We start from the raw sequence: 18,110 nt of genomic DNA, 5'->3' as shown, positions 1-18,110 counted from the left end.
GCTGGAATCGAGTACCTAGTGTAATCATCCAAATTATACAGCGCCTAAAACCCATTAAATAGAATAAATAATAGATTATGTGTAAGACACGAGTATGGAAACTCCGGATGAATACCATAATAATATATTTTACTATTGCGTGGAGCGCAGTGGCAAATGAGATGAGTTGTGTTATTTGTATTTTTTTATATTTAGTGTAACAAACACTTTCACGGTTATAAAATATTGTTATTTTTATTATGGACATCGTCGTTTATTATAATAGTCTAGATTTCGATGAAAGATAGAACGTATATTATTATGGAGAATTAGTTTAGAAAATAAAGAGGTTTAAGTCTTTAGAAATTACGTTAAGGTTCACTTGGCCACTTGGGTATATTATAATCTACCTAGTTGGTTAGTTATCGGGCATCGTAGATTTAGTCATTAGTGATTTTGAAATCGTAATTTATCTGCGAATCACGTCAATTATTCATCATTATATAAACGTATACATATATTGAATAAATCTTATTAAAATTAAAATAACTATCATAATGATACTATGTAACGATTGATCTCATATTAAATAATTATTATTAGTATATTATAATATACCTACCTAGTAAACACTTAGACGCTTTCCAAACTGGGTTACGATGATTATTTGTTTTGGTTTTTTTTTTTAACGGATAACCATTGTTAAGAGTTTAAGACGCATTATGTACCTATATTTATGTACACCCATTGACCCAGATGACCTGATGAAATAATTTAAGTGTTAAATTGTCTTTATCTACTAACTGTGTTCTGTATAATTATCATAAGAATGCAAGTTGATTTTAACGAGTTCGTGTTTTCATAACAGTCTCTGTACAAAATATAATATTTACTAATGATTATTAATATTTTTATCACTATTGCGCATTAATTATAAATTTATAAACAACGCACGAGATAAACCTACACAACGGCATGACGAGCGTCGAGACAATTAAATTAGATATTATAATATATACACGGATTCTGTTATTATAATATATACTAAGGAATAACATGCGATGTCTCATGATAATATTTAAATCAGGCACGGATCCAGTGCAAAGATCTGGGGGGGGGGGGAAGGGGGCAACAATTTTTTTACAACACAAATACAATTATTATAATAAAATATTATACTTGATTCTTAATTTATAATTGTGTCATAATAGCAGATAAATTATTGATTATTTAATATAAAAAGCGACAATGTGAAAATAAGTTTAGATTTTGTTTATTTGTTATTTAATATATAATATAAATATTTATAAAAAAATATGTCTGGGGGAGGACCTTGGCCCCTAGGCCCCCCTGGATCCGTCCCTGATTTGATTGTCATGTAAATACAAAAGTTGAAAGTCGATGAGATAATTACTATACTATAGTAGATTATAATTAGCCAGATAGGTTAGGTTTAAATGTGAAGCAACTGCATGTTGAGCTTGTCAAATGTTAAGGGGTTCAAGGCTAAAAGCGTTTTAAAAGTTATAGTCTTAAAGCAATAAGATATATATATATATAGAGAGAGAGAGGGGGTTTGGGTTTTGCGAGTCGGTATTTTGAAAGGTGATTAAAAAGTTGTGTAGATTTTTAAATATTTTATTCGCTCAATTATTATTATTCGGTGACAATATTATATAGAGTTTTCGGCAGATGCAGCTGAGACGAACCACCTGTCCCGACTCCAGTACGAGACGTCGTGTAAATTATTAGGTATGTTACATTACACGCGTGCAACGAAATCGATTACAGAAAGTTCACGATCATTATATTCATCAATTATTAGTGTAATACGTATATAATACTATAATAACATAGTTGAGAAAGAAAGATAATAAGCACGCGCAATCCGTTTTTCTGCCACGAATGTAATGCCTTATAAATTATAATATTTTGTACTGTGCAGGAGACCATTATTAATTTAATACTGATTAATACTGCAATATTCGGATACAAGCGTTCAACGACGTTCGCGTGTTGCACATAATATTATTATTACGAATCGTGTGATATCGGAATATTTTGTGATTGGAAAAAAATAAAGATTATGTGCAGTGACGAAAGTACATGCTGATACGAAATTATGAAATTTCATGAAGCCTGTAGGTAATTTTAAAAAATTTTCATGAACTAATCGGCTAATCAATATATACGTTCGGCGATCATCGTTGCCCGTCAGTCAGGGCGCCACGAGACGTCGTCGAACACAGATAATATATCAAACAAAATTATAATATTAATATCTAAGAACGGAACAAGACAGCACATTATAGTGTGCGAGTCTATAGCGGTCTCGTGCCGACTATATCATATTTGTTTGAAATTATAAATAACGCACGTTTCAGAATAAATGTCTGTTTTTTTTTTTTAACAAACATTGCCTACAATTCTCGCTATAATATTACATATTTATATGGGCAAATGGCCGCAGCCCGTCCGCCGCACAGTGTTATTATATAAGTCATAAGTGGCATACCCAAACATAATTTATTTATCGTATGATATTATACATTTATACCTACATATTGTGTGGCCGTGTCCATATTTTATATCACTTAAATGTTACCTCCAATACCCGTCGTGCTCGTGACGTGAATGTGGTTCAGCACTGTTAACGCAGCTGCACCTGCAGTCGTTACTATTACTATTATTATTGTTATTGCTATTGTTATTACTATTAAGTATTATGATTAATATAATGGTCGTTGAGCAACACGGCGCGTAAAAAAGATTACTGTGACGACTACGGTGTTATATGAACGAAAAATTGTGATTACTGCAGTTTTTTAGTTTGCACAATATATTCAATAATTACTGCGAAATTTGGGCAATAATTAATATACGACATGCGTGCCTCGAAGTTCGTCGGCTAAACGATCGATTTACGTGTGTCGTTTAGGCGTCACTATTACTCTACCTAATGTACAATATAATATTATATTATACAGATAACTATAATGCCTGAGATTATATTATTACGTGTATTGTTTAGTGTATAATATAGTACAAGACTGACACAAATTGTTGGCATTAATCGTTAAAAAGATTGCATAAATATTTCGAATAAGATGTACCTTGCCAACGCACATCACACGCGTCCTGTCGTCGTAACAGTTTTTTTTTTCTCCAAATTAGTCGCATCATTGTCACGCCCTGGTTAAAATCATTTTTTGTTTGTTTCTTATTGTTAATAATTTTTCATTATTTTTTCGGTTGAAAATTGACATTCCCCATTGTTTTATAACACGTATAATATTATATACCTATTTATATATATTTATACAATGTGTTCGAGCTGCGTAATTTGGTTTTCAAATCACCTATATATTATATTCGTATATATACACATCATGGTTGGTAATTTCTGCACTAGATAGAACAGCATCGTCTTGAGTAACTTATACATATCATTATAATATACAAAAATAATATACACACAAAACTCAATTCACTGATAATAAGGGCGAACGTGAGCTAAATCGGTGTTATATTATTAATAATTCAACGTGGAAATTGAGAAACACAATAAATTTAATGGAATTTTTTTTCTTCTCTGGATCGTTCTATTCGTGCGTTAACGTTCCAGATATTATGCAAGACAATATTCTATAATAATGTTAATGTATACACATAATTCATAAATTAGATAATAATATTAAAAACACCCGCAGAATAATTTGTTTCTACTCGTGAACCGTTAAACACGTTTTTTATTAAAGTGGTATAATTAAGAAAAGCGATCGAGCCATTAAAAGAATCATAATTAATAAGAATAAGAATGTAACATACTTGTACTTATTAGGTACTTATTAGTTATTAAAATAATCGTCGGACCACTCAGAAGTATTCACGTTGTGCAGAGTGCGATATTTGAAGATTTCAAAAAACATTAACCAGCTGCATAATAATAATATCATTATCGTAACCTAAATCCTAAATAACATCGCTGTACAGACGCACTATGTTTTACTGAAACCGTTAAATTTGATCGTTTCAATTTTTAACCGAATAAGATGACAAAATATATTAATGTTATGCCATTCTACACTTGCAGCAGGTTATATGACGTTTTAATATTAAATCTCAAATTTTTACACAAAACGATTTATTTATATCTACAGTATGACTCGCGTACAATTTTTAATAGCACTACAGCAGTACTCATACAGTACAGTCGTAATGATTATAGTCTGTAAAAAATAATGAATGCGGTGAGCTATTGAACTTTAGATGTTGTTAATGATTTATAATGTTTATATTATAATATTAATTTAATATTTATACTTTTTTATAGGACGTACACTCTCGTAATCTTGATCTGTAGGCGTGCATATTATTATAGAAAAAACCTTTATTACATATTTTATTGCGCGCAAACCGTAAATTATCGCGATTTAATAGAATTTAAGTCGGAGTATAATATATATGTATAGGTACAGGTACTCACGTATTCGGATAGGTCGGCCATTCCTCTGGGGAACCGTTTGGCGTCGGGCTGTAGTCTACCATCGTACGTCCTTGCAAAGTCCAACCAACAGTCGTCCACGTTTATGTACTCGTAACCGGCAGCAGCGTACCCTTCGGATATCACAAGGTCCGTCATGGTCCTAAAGAGTTTCTCGCTGAACACAAAACAGACAATGACAGTATTATTATAACACGTGACTATACGAATCATTATTGTTATATTTATAATAACGATATTACGAAAATACAATAATATAATATCATAACAATACGAGCACGCGTCAACAGTAAGCAATACACTTTTTGTACTTCAAAGTCTTTCGTACGTCTTGCTGCTTCTGTACAGTGAGCACACAAAATATTTTTTCGTGAAAAACTATTTTCGGTACAGCATAATCTGCGAGTGTGCTCGAAATTTTCGAAAACTTTATAATATTGTACATCGTTTCTGCAGTTGCGTCAAGGTTTTCGTGATTTTCAGACACATTCTGTACGCGAACTCGACGAACTCTGTGCGTGTAATTGCCTTCGAGTAATTATCGAACGAATTAACTTTTCAACATATTATAGATTCTTCGATAAGATTATTTTCCAGGCAAGTATTAATTATATCGGCAACAACGCGTAGGTAATATTATAATATACGTACAGTATAATGTATTATAATGGCGTAGACAATGAAGTTTATCGTAATAATTCCGCTATTTACCTGCATATATAATTACGCGGACAACCTTACTATTGTATACACTTGAGCGCCGTATACAATGTACAAACAATAACACCTTGATCTCAGCGGCTCGAAGAAATTGATTCATATTTTTTCCCGAGTTCGCAATCTCGTAATATAATTTGACTTCAGAGCTGAGCAAAGTGACGTTTAAAGTTTCAACGATCGATCGAAAAAATAGCAAACGTATACTGTACGCAGCGGGTAAGGTCGTATATAGGTTAGGTTAGGTATACAATATAATATATTACATTTATATATCATACGCTATAGATCTTTACGTTCCGACCGAGGGACTTGATCGAGTTTAATGGCGTCACTTGCACCGAATTCGTCCCACGAGATTATATTGTACTATAAATAAATAATATAATTAATAATCCGTCACCAGTTTTGCACTGGAGTGGTAATCGGTTTCCCTAAAACGGTAATGCACGCCGCGTAGATTATATTATATACCTATATATATTTATATAAAGCGCGGTCGGGATTGATTATTCGTAGTTTATTCCGAATTACTTCCGTATGACCGTTTTCTGTTCGCCAAGTCTGCAGGAATTCCATTATTGGATCAATTTAAAACGTCAGAGTGGAAATTAGCCGTATTATTTATTAAACCTACGACGCTATAGTGTATCCGCAAAACAAAATTCAATTTCGTAAAATTAATAGTTAATAGACGGTCTCGGATATGTGGCAGAGAACAAATTTTGGTGCGGATTAATAATAATAATAATAATAATAATAATATAAATAACGATAAACAAACACTGCAGTGCATTCCTACTCGGACAAATAAATTGTGTAGCATTTAACTTTTAAACATTATTTTAATGAACAATAATAAGACGACGAGGAGAAACTTTTTTCATTATGATATCATACGAGTGGATGACTACTGCAACTGCATTCGAAAATACAATATCAAAAATAATTTCAACAATATCGTTATTTTTTGATAAACTTCGTCGTCGATGCGCTGGCATTAAGTGGCAATCGTGAGTGCGAGTGTCACTATATGCCACTGCTCCGCGTGTCTGACGTTTCCGTAGGATGCGATTACAGAAAATTGATCTAGCGTGCGACCTAGAATCCACAAAAACGCCATAACGATTTCGATAATATTGTGATCTCATATACCATTTTCCTGTCACTGTAACAATAATCGATAAGGAGGACACACGAGAGCCGTCGTTGTTGTCATTATCATCGTAATAATTTTATAAGAGAAGGATACGAACACTTATTGTCGTCTGTGCGTTATATATTTCTCCGGTTCGGTTCAAGGTCTGAGTTCGGCCCTACGACGCGATTATAAGTGCTACATAATAGCAGTCCGCCACGGTGCGTTCTTTTTCGATGCCCTTTTCGTGTCAGCAAAAAAAAAAAACAACAACGAAAACTCTGTTTTCTTCGAATGCTCCGCAGGAAAATAGAGTTCAACCGGCCGCGGCGTGTGGTACCGAATCGTGACTGCAGTGCTCAGGACTGTATCTATATATGCATTTTTTTTTCGCCTAATTCCAATCGATGAGGTTTTCGTCCAAAATGATCATTACGGCGGAACATACGCGTAAAACCTGAACGTATACAATTGAAAAAAAAAATCTATAAAAAACTATTCCAAATCGAAGAGGAGTCCCCCCCCCCCCCCGGACTGTATCGTGATATTGGCAGCTATATACTATGTACAAGAGGGTATAATAGGGCTATATAGGTGACATATTATCATCGTGTTTATTGTGTTCCGAACTTCGCAGTTGGTTCGCAGTCGCGATCGGAAATGACACGCGTTTAAGGACTTTTAAATAACTGCAGACAGTGACTCTGGACGGCGTGATTTTTGATTTATTGTACAGTAGCATGAAAAAAAATCGTCACGATCCGTCCACTATTGCAGCAGTCCATTACGCAGACGTGCGCCTTATTAAATGCCCTTAAAAATAAGTGGAAACATTATGAGGCATAACGACGACCGATCGCATGGCGGAAATCGTCCACCTCATTGAAAATGTGACCATCCCCGGATACCGTGGGCCCCTTCTCGGCTCTATATTATAATAGTCACTGAAATAATTTCATCGTACGTTTCAAAACTCATCAAAGGCCGTTGAATTGTTTTCATTTTTAAGTCGAATCATACGTAATATCGTGCAGTAACGGCCCCAAGTAATATAATATATCGCTTTCTGCTCACGTCCACGCGGCAACTATCTGCAGGACTCGCGATTAATTGTGTAAAATGGTGCGTATATCCATATAAACGTCGTGGGTTTAAGGGGGCGAACTGTAGAACGCACACATATAACACACATATATATACATACTTATCGTGTCCAATATTACGATATACATGAATCTATATACAGTATGGGTACATATATACCAACCCACGCGCGTTTTTGTCGTGATCTCTTTTTTCTACTCGAAATCGTGACGTCGAACCGGTCGATGTGTTATTATTATTTGTTACGCGTATATATATACAGCGAACTCTCAGAGATATACCTATAAATAATTATAGATATTTTCGCCGCATCGGTAAGCTACGGGAGGGATATATCGTAGGTATAGGTTCACGGCTGCAATACCTGCAGTTTTCTGGGCCAGACCGTACGGCAGAACAATCGATTCCCTGTGTTTACATCGTACCTATACATAATAACACATAATATATATATATATATCGCAGCCTCTCGGTGCGTTGCGTAACCGAATGACATTTAGCAGATCGCGATTGTTTCCTCCGTATCAGTATATACCTATAATCGTTACACGACGATTTGCGTACCTTGACAAATTCGGTGGATGGGAAAAAAAAATGTTCTGATGACAAAATCTAGGCTAATTATTATTACAGCAGAAAAAAAAAAACGAAAAGCCATAAACGACATCTCTTATTCTCAATTATATATCTACCTACATATATAGGTAGATGGGTTGTGTATAAGACGTCTAGATAATACGCCTGTATTATAATACAATCGAACTGCACGCGGGCTGGTCTATATAGTTTCGGGACGTTGTCGAGCGCACTAAAATGTTTAGCCTCCACGCGGACGACGAGGATACAATATCGCGATACCCAAAAACGCGGTTTTGACTCATTATTTTCAATTATCTTCGACCCGTAATTATTAATTAGCAATTTTCGTCGAATTTCCGAGGACGGATGTCATGAACGCCGGCGCATTGTTACACGGTTATTATTACGTTGTGCTCTTGTACTTGGTTCATCCTCACTCGGATATAATAACTACCGTACGGGTACTACATAATAATGCACAAAATACACGCCATATATAATATGCTACTGCCCTTGACTTTAGTTGCGTCTGATTTTTAACTAGTTTACAATTTGACGAGGTTGCGCATGGAGTATTTTGCTGTGCTGTTGTATACTAAGTGTTCTCTGCAGTCTGCAATAGACTCGGGACTAGGTATACATCAACGGGAGCCGCTCTATTATCGTTTACGTAAAACTGTGCATAATGCATAATACATAATGACTTATAATAATTTGTGGTCGGCATTTGACGTGCATAGTGTTATATAAAATATGTCACCTTTCGTTGATTTCGTGGTTTGTCTCGACTACAGTCGACGTGGATCACCGCAATAAAAAAATACCTACGCGGTATTGGTTCCTGATGAGAAATTTCCGTTTGGAAAGTATCGAAAATTATCGTGTTGACAAACCCGAAAATGGAAAAAAGAAATTTTAGGAAAAAAAGCTAACAATATAATCATATCATTATAAACGATAACTGAACACGCAGCTACATTGAAAACAATAATTAGATTGCCTATTTACCTCGATCACGGCATAGCGAGATATTAAATTACATTTTGTATAAGTATTAAGTTATACTATATATACAGTAAATTATATAATATAAATACACAATATTCAATTTAGAAAAATAATTTTAATAATTCTTGGAATAATATTAAACTCTATTTGAGTAACTAATGCAAATCTATTTCCTGATAGAAATCGAGTGTTTAAATAGTTTATTTAAAATATTACCTATAGAATATAGTCGATCCCTTAGGAGTCACCAAGTGGTGTCGAGGGGTACTTTAGAATTGTAATATTCAATATTTATTATTCAAGAAAATGATTCATTTTTATAATAGTTGTAAGTCGTAACCTACAGCATGAAGTAAAAATATCATCGTCAAAACAATTTTTGATTGTTAAAATGTATAAATACTATATTATATTATCATACTAAGTTCAGTTCAAATTATAAATATAAATACTAAAATATATTTATGTAAAAAAAAAAAAAAATATACATTTTTTTCACAATTGAAAAATTAAAATTTATTGTTGGTCATTTTTTTTTTTTTTGCTACACTAAAATGTTGACTCTAGTGACGCCAATGGATCCTAATGACCAGAAAAAATAAACATAATCGGTTATTATAATAAATGAGTACCTAATCGACTCAAGTGTTTAGAGTAAGATTTGATCTGCAGACAAACCGCAAACTTATTTGTGTCTTATATAATCGAAATAATAGGTATAATATGTAGTTTTTATTTATTAATATTATTATGGAATAATTATTATTATTATTACCTTATACAGTTGTCAGGATCGTTTTTGCAATCAGTGTTACATCTAAATCTCTCCCACGCCAACCATCCCATCGGTGGTGTCCTGGCTAAACCGTTTTCCAGACAAAAACTGCTTGTCAGCAGTTGGAACACCGTTAAGGCTGTTATCCATTGAAAAGCTGCCATTTTATCTGCGAATACAGCAAAATGATGTACAATTAATTACATGGTTTTTTGCATATTAAAAGTTGTGCACTTAATGTTTTTGCATCAAATAAGGACAATATTTTTAATAGTTTAAAGTTACTTTTGAACAATTCCTACTATCTTTATAATTTAACTTTATAATATTATAATTATATTATACTGGCTAACTACGTTATGTATATTATTATTATTATTATTATTATTATTACAATGTTACATCATAATAAATCAATTATCTTTCTTGGGAAATGCGTATTTAAATTTTAAACAAAAGTATCGTTATAATACACTATACTATCAATACACTTATTATATATGCTACTCAATCACTCGACGACAGTACATTTTTAGTAGATGTTCATAATTTCTAAATTACTAGCTGTTATATTATTTAACTAATAACTAATAAATATTAAAATGTATTAGTAATTATTACTAATGTTTTAAGCTCTTGGTACTTTTAAAATATTATGAAAACGTTCACAAGTATACTTATAAAATATTCAATATAGGTAAACAGTATAGGAATAAATTATAGAATTGCATTATAATAATATTTAATATTACGTAAAAAGTTCAAAATAATTGTAAAAATAAGTTAATAAATAAAAATAATAATAATAATAATAATAGACGATGTTCATATTTTAATTTATGTAATAAAATAAATACTAATTAAGTAATATATGTTCACTGAACCAATCGACCACATTCAACCGGTTATATTACATTTGAAGGTTACGAATTGATCATCAGTCAATGGTTTGAAAAAAATTTAAAATTATCTCAAGCTGATATTTTATAAATAACTTTGAAATATACATACGAAACCTGATGTTAGGACTTAAATGTATACTCAATGGATATTAGGACATGTGGTTATAGAGCATCATAATATCATATACCTACTCTGAAAGTTAGCAATTTCAAAGGTACATTTTATTCCTCGGAGTTATGTGTTACAAATACGTATAGGTATAAGCTAATGGTATGGGATATTTTAATTTTGGTAAAATGTTAGTACCTACGCTTTGTTATTATATGGGTAAACAAACCTGCTGTAAGCCACAGTTTTCGTAAAAAAACCGTTTCTTATTGTTCTAAAACCTAATCGACTAGCTATTGAGCTGCATCCGGTGCGTGGATATCCTTCGAAATAACGACGACGATTAGACGTGGTTTTCAGAAAAGTTGAACTAACGTGAAAATCATTTTTCCCATGGTGACAGGTGATGACGTTTATGCAGTCGCAGCTGACACGTTTTTCACTGAATATTTCCTGGATCCCATTATAATAACATGGCTAAGGAAATAATGTAAAAATCTTTTCAAAAAACCGTCGTGTAATGCAAACGTTTTCGTTAAATCGCGGTCATCGATTACGGTTTTTTTTTTTTTTTTTTTTGAAAATCAACGATAATAATACAAACGATACACCTGCACGAAGCTAATATAAATAAAACTCGTGTCCCCGGCGGCACGGACGGAATTAATGTATCGAATGTCTTATTTTCAACGCTTGACAAAGTTCCTAAGAGTGAAACTTTCTGGACCTGAAACTTTCTCTGTTTCTAAATTGGGCTCAGACAAACGCCAAGTATAATAATATTACCCGGTATAACGCGTACATTTTCATTTGAATTTCGGTCATTTTCACACACATCAAAGCGTATTAGTTATACCATGCGGTGCTCGCATTGTATAAATTATATGTATATAGAATGCAACGACTCGAACGATGCGAGCGTTAATATTCTAAAACTAGGTAATTCATTTACAAAGGATGGTTTTTTTTTTCTAAAATAGTGTAGTCGTACTCGATCCACGAAAACGAACTAAAATACGTAGGTATCAGCCAAGAATTTAAATGGCCAACAATCCTCTGATCCAGTAGCGGCAATTTTAAATGAGTGGCTATAATCCTAACTGGCCCGGAAAATTTCATACTTTAACCCAACAGTAAATGTGATAAAACTAATTTGTGTGTTTTGTTTAGTTAATTGAAAGCATAAAAGTAAAAAAATCAACAGTTTTTTTCAACACATAATGTTAAGTAATATTGAATTGGCAGAGGAAAGGGGGTTAAATGTTTGTAGTTCGGAAGCGGAAAAAGTCTAAGGGCGAGAGACCCATGGGATACTATAAAATTGTATTATTTTCCGGTAGACGGGTTTTTCGACAGAGCATTTAAATATTTCGAACAAATCGGTAGTTTTCCCGTATTTATTATAGGCAGTAACCCCACATAATATAATATACGTATTTATGTACCGGCTAACGTAATAGTTTACTATTAAATATTTATTAGTTAAGTAGTTAACTTTATTGCAGTTGAATGTTACATATTAACAACAACGATCTATAGATACTACACAATATCGTAAATATACAAATACGATAAATGATTGTACTATATTGAAATGGGAGGTATAGTGATAATGACATGAGCGGACGTGAGGTGGAAATCAGATAATACCTCACTCGATGCCGTTGTTCTTAAAGTATCTTAATAGATATAGATCGCGATTCAAGTCGGCAGGGTGCAGCAGGGTTGTCATGAACAACAATGTCGAAAGAGACGTCATGCGTGGAATGAAAGGGTTAGGAAATCAATCTATACAGCGAAAACATTACATCAATACCATTTAATATGACTTTTTGTATCAGAACTTTACTGTCGTGTAAGACGTTGACTTGCGGGGGGGTGGTGTAAACATAAAAATGTACACGCCTATTAATTTATACAAAGGTACGATTTTTACCTGTCGCGAGTTCGTGCGGAGAAGTCGGCTAATCGCTGCGCTCCTCTTGCAGACGTGCAGTTCTATTCGCGCCGGACGTGTGCGCGTTCGTGAGTGGGTATAGTGTCCGAGTTCAACCGCTCATGTCAGCCGGTTGAAAAGTTTTGGAATGTCTTCGGTGGTCCGATACTCCGGGTTCCGCATATATCGAGAGCGTTAAATATTGTTTATAACATCGATCACTGCAGTAATTCGACTGTGTTCACGCACATGGTCTTCCGGCCTCTTCGTCGTCGTCGTCGTCGTCTTCAGTGTCCACTCGGTATGTCGCGATGATGATATTCCTCCTCCTATCGCGGTGGTATACGAAGCGATGGTACAATTATTATGTCTCCGTCGGACTTCACGCGATCGCGTACAATTTTTATCCTATTGTGTTACAGTTTTTTTTTTTTATTAAATTGTATTATTACGATGAGAGACGTCTGACGGCGTGTGTGCTTTCGCGACGACTGTCGTGTCGGTTTGCAACGAGCTGGTGTGATGCGTGCGGCGGCGACTGTGGCGCGCGCGCGTTCGCCGGACTGGTTCGAGGACCCGCTCGGCGGCGCGGCGGGGAGACGAACCGCCTCGGCCGCCACCGCATCATGCGGCGGAGATGAGTTTTCTGGGCGAAAATTCCTAAAAACCAAAGTCCTTGGACGATCCCACAATTTTTTTTTTCGCATCCACCAACACTCGGGTTTTTTTTTTTTTTTTATTAGGTATAAGCACCAACGCCGTTCACCGACGACGACCGGTTTTCCATTTTTATAATACGCTCGAGAAGAGGATATTTTAATGTGTCGAAAAAAAAATGCATTCCCATCCCGACGAACTATAATGAGTAATAACTTAATCTCTGGTGTACGTGTGCATAACAATATATATACATATTGTACACGAATATTATAGGTAGGTAGGTTGTATTGTAGGTACTCGATATTGGCGTGTAACGCACCGTATGTACATATGTTTTGCGCAAGGGTACTCAATCTATATGTGTATATAATGTATATTATATTTTATGCCTTTCTCGCGAACACTGCAGACGTATATCCTTGGATTTTAAATTTTAAATTGCTATGATTATACGTTTTTTTTATTTATTTTTTATTAATGCGCGTAAATTACTCATTGCTCTTGTATAGATATATAATACATATAATATATATATATTCACTATGAGTTTAACCGTATAAGTTGTCATTAGCCGGAAAACAATCGTTTCGTTTCGCCTACCCCGAAGCGACCACGAGAGATCGTGTGTTATACTTGTATTCATTTGATAAAATACAATATCATCCCATCGTTAATGGTGCAGTGTGTGTGAGCATCGTGTGTGTGTTCTTCGCCTGTTATTGCTCTACACGTAGTCTACCTACACAGCCAGCCCAAACCGATCGCAAGTGCCTTGTACGTATACATTTAAAACGTATGGCTTCTTTAAAAACTGCCTCTAATTATTATTATACCTACGTGCGGTTGTTATAATACGAGTGTGAATAATGCAAAAAACGAAAATGACAAACTTCGCCATTTTTTTTTCTTTTTATGTTATTTGACAATGCGCATGCTTTGGAAATTATATTACTGACGCAAAAATTATACCGTTATGTTACGAAAAATATGCTAATTTCATCGTTTAGATTTTAATTTTTCATAGCATACATAACTACGATTGCTGCTAATCGTACGACAGGAAATTTTTTTCTCCATTAAATATATATAGAATTATAAACATCATAAGATATGATTTTCACAAATCATCGAAGACACTAGGCGAACAGTAACATACGAATTAATATGACATAACTTTTTAATGGCTCAAGTTAAAAATATGAATGCTACATAATTAAAAGTTAGAAAGTTTCGCGTTATGTATGCCGTGGCGTTGTATGCATCACAATTAAAAGTAAAATTGTTCACTATAATTTATAACCGATACAGTATATTACGTTGTAGTTATTAATAATAGAATATTGATATCGATATATTTCATAGGCCCTGTTTGAAATATAAAATATACTTAACGATACTGCAATTATAATACCGCGCTTTATACACAGTATTCTTCCCATCAAAGACTAAAGAAGACGCGTAATTTTTTGTGTCTCCGTTACAATCTCGTTAAAATATACCGATCGACTTGAGTGCTCACTGCTCAAGTATAAAGGGACGTCAAGTAATTGCATCACTTTGTTCTCGATGCAATATAAGATATATTATAATTTACATATATTATGTGAGTGCATGTACCAGCCTACGTCAACTCAAATTGTATGTAGGTACCTATGCGTAATTTGTTTACACAATAAACTTTAAATTAAATTACTCTTAGTATTGCAGCGAGGTTTTTCAATAATTCCAATTTCCAAGTTATCGTATTTACATACCGAGTTATAATTTCCGGGTAAATGCATTATATCAATGCTTAAATCCACACGATCGTGGAATAATATTTACAATAGTATACAAGAGTACTTACATTAGTAGGTAAATACAAATTACCATGTTAAAATAATCAATATAGACACGATAAATGCGGTTTATCGTTAAAATCTTACACGATAATACCAGCGTTTCGTCGCGAAACACAATATAATACATAATAATATGTAATACTTATATTATGTATATTATAAGTTTGCGAAAAAAAAAAACTTTTTGTATTCGGTTTACGGTGTACCTATATCACTTGACGTCTTGACCTAACCCAGTATGTGTTCGTGGACTGCGTCGATATACGATATTATAATATTGAATTAACTATATAATAATATTCTGTATGCATAAATATATTGCGATCACTGAATTATAGCAAGTAAAATGAGAAACGAATAGGTATCCGCGATAATATTGCTAGATGGATAAGTTTCGTTTCTTCCGACAGTATATCAGACTTTACAGCCATACATGTGTAGGGTATGATATATATCAGTGCTTGAAAAGATCCTTTAAAAAAGTTGAAAATTGTACGAAATCGTTGGAACGCGTTTCTTCCAACCACTGATATATGTATAGTTTCTATATAATATACTGTACATGAATATTATGCAAACAGGAGTTGTGCAATCACGACCCTCTTTAGAGTTGATTAGCTCTTTATAATGGGGCACCGGGATAGTGCGAGAACAATAATTTACAATCCATTCAGGGTTTCGAAGCACTACCACAGTGCAGGTGCAATTACAATTGTGTAAGTACCTAGCAAATTCAATCTCTAGAAGGCCATCAGCGAAATTTAAAGTTGAACAACGGGGCTAAAGGAATAACGATTAAACGAGAGTTGTATTAATATTTTAGTAGAATATATATAATAAGGTTTGTTAGAAACAAGTGCCTACTTGCATTTTTTGCAGTCTTAAAATTTTTTTCAAAAATTAGGAAAGTGACCTCTTTGTGGAATAATTAAAATACGACAATAATATCTACTACCCATTCAATATAATATGGAACAAACGTGCAGTACCTTTTTTAAATGACCCAGATGAGAATAAAAAAAAATCATCATTATTGGAGACGAAAAGCTATTTTTCTATATATTACGTATGATGAGCAAAATCATTAGAAACGTTGCACGGAGAAGGAGAAGGAGATCAACCTCTGACACAACCACCCTCATCTACCTAATTGATTGTATTGGGTGTTAGCGTCGGTGATGATATAAATTGTAAAAATTTATAAGCAAATCGCTAGAAAAAAAATACAACCGTCTTTCGGAGGTGGTGCCACTCGAAAACCGTCTTGTTGGATTTCGCAAAACAAAAAAAAAGGTAAAACGACGAAAACGGTCCGGAACAATATATTACTATAATTGTCGCGGCGTGGGACTATGTTAATGACCACAATGATATTAGGTATATTAAATACGAAATAGCATACGCTATTATAATATATAGTCACCGACGACCGTAAACAAAATATAAAGTATATAGCTACATAACACGACCAGCTGCGGCGTATACCCGACTCGGGGGCCATTTGTCTCCCATAATGTGTATATTATTATAATATGTTACATATTATTACAAATAACAACTAGACAGTCTCTTGGTTTTTTTTATTATACCCAGAACGATTATTATTTGACTAGCGCGCCGGTGTGTTTTCGAATTAAATATTATATTTGAATGATGATAATGTAATTAGGTACCTGTTTAAATGACGTGTGCACAAAATACCTACTACACAAAATAAATAATAATAACACACTAAAATAAGCATACGTAATATTGATCATCGGTACATCGGCCCGCGTCTCCGTCGCGACCTTGGAATCCCTCGCATCATCTGACTCGAAAACTCGTCGAATTAACATAAACGCGAGCGGCGTGTGAAGAAGACGAGAAAAAAAAAATCGGCGTGCTCTATCGCCGCTTCCACCCGCCACCGGTGGTCATCGTCGTCGTTAAATCATTGCACATTCTCTTTTTTTATCCGATTCGTTTTCAAACTAGATTGGTATCATTCGCGTGTTTCAATAACGCTCTGTAGCATAAAAATAATAATAATAATAGTATTAATAACATATCGTCGCGTCTATGATCGTGAATCATGACGAATCGCACGTGAACGAGAAAAAAATAAAACCCGCGTGTTAGACAATAATAACAATAATAGAGTATACATTATAATGGATATATTATACGAATCCGGCGGCTGTTTGTAAGGCAGTACCTACCTACCCGCGAGTATTGTTCGTCGCCATTCGTCGTCGTCGGCTATTATCATAATATTGACGATCGTATTATGTTACATATAATATATAATATCAAATGTGTATAAGGTCTCCCGACCGTGGAGAGAACGCGTAATAATAAGAATCAACCAAGTGTTATATATTATATACGCGTACTTTCGTACATAATATATTATTATACATCGCGGGACGCATGGCAAAGAGAATAATAACCGTATACGGTAGACATATACGTATCGCTTGAAATTATTAATAATAAATAATCATTATCATACTTTCGACCGACGGGCACACAACAACCCGTCGGCCGCGGTTGTCGTGAAACCCGACAAGCGAATATTTAATGCCAAATGAGAATGTTCCTGTAGGCATCCGAGCTTAATATACGAGAGCGTCATATAGAGGCCACGGGTACAACAGGCGCATGCCGCATTCGTTTGAAATAATATTTACATATTTTATTTTCAGCCATTGCGTTGAAAAACACTTGAAAATTATTTACCTATAACGTTTCAAGTATAGGTAAATCCTTCATTCGATCTCATATCAATCCGCAAGTTGTTGACATTTTTTTTACCAACATTATACCGCATTATAGCTACCTACAGCACTATACGCGACTAATATAATCTGACAACG

The 18,110-nt window shown here is 34.1% G+C and overlaps 1 protein-coding gene across 1 annotated transcript; it reads right to left on the bottom strand.

Moving 5' to 3' along the window:
• Positions 1-4,387: 4,387 nt before the first annotated feature.
• On the bottom strand, positions 4,388-13,287 carry LOC115034459 (alpha-N-acetylgalactosaminidase-like). Its single transcript, XM_029491515.1, has 3 exons — positions 12,752-13,287; positions 9,805-9,973; positions 4,388-4,640 (listed from the first exon to the last, which is right to left on the bottom strand). The coding sequence occupies exons 2-3, from the start codon at positions 9,966-9,968 to the stop codon at positions 4,403-4,405; spliced, it is 402 nt and encodes a 133-aa protein (XP_029347375.1). The 5' UTR covers positions 9,969-9,973; positions 12,752-13,287; the 3' UTR covers positions 4,388-4,402.
• Positions 13,288-18,110: the final 4,823 nt, after the last annotated feature.

The sequence above is a fragment of the Acyrthosiphon pisum genome, chromosome A3, assembly GCF_005508785.2.
Source record: "Acyrthosiphon pisum isolate AL4f chromosome A3, pea_aphid_22Mar2018_4r6ur, whole genome shotgun sequence".
NCBI lineage: Eukaryota > Metazoa > Arthropoda > Insecta > Hemiptera > Aphididae > Acyrthosiphon > Acyrthosiphon pisum.
This window is presented reverse-complemented; position numbering and strand designations above follow the sequence as displayed.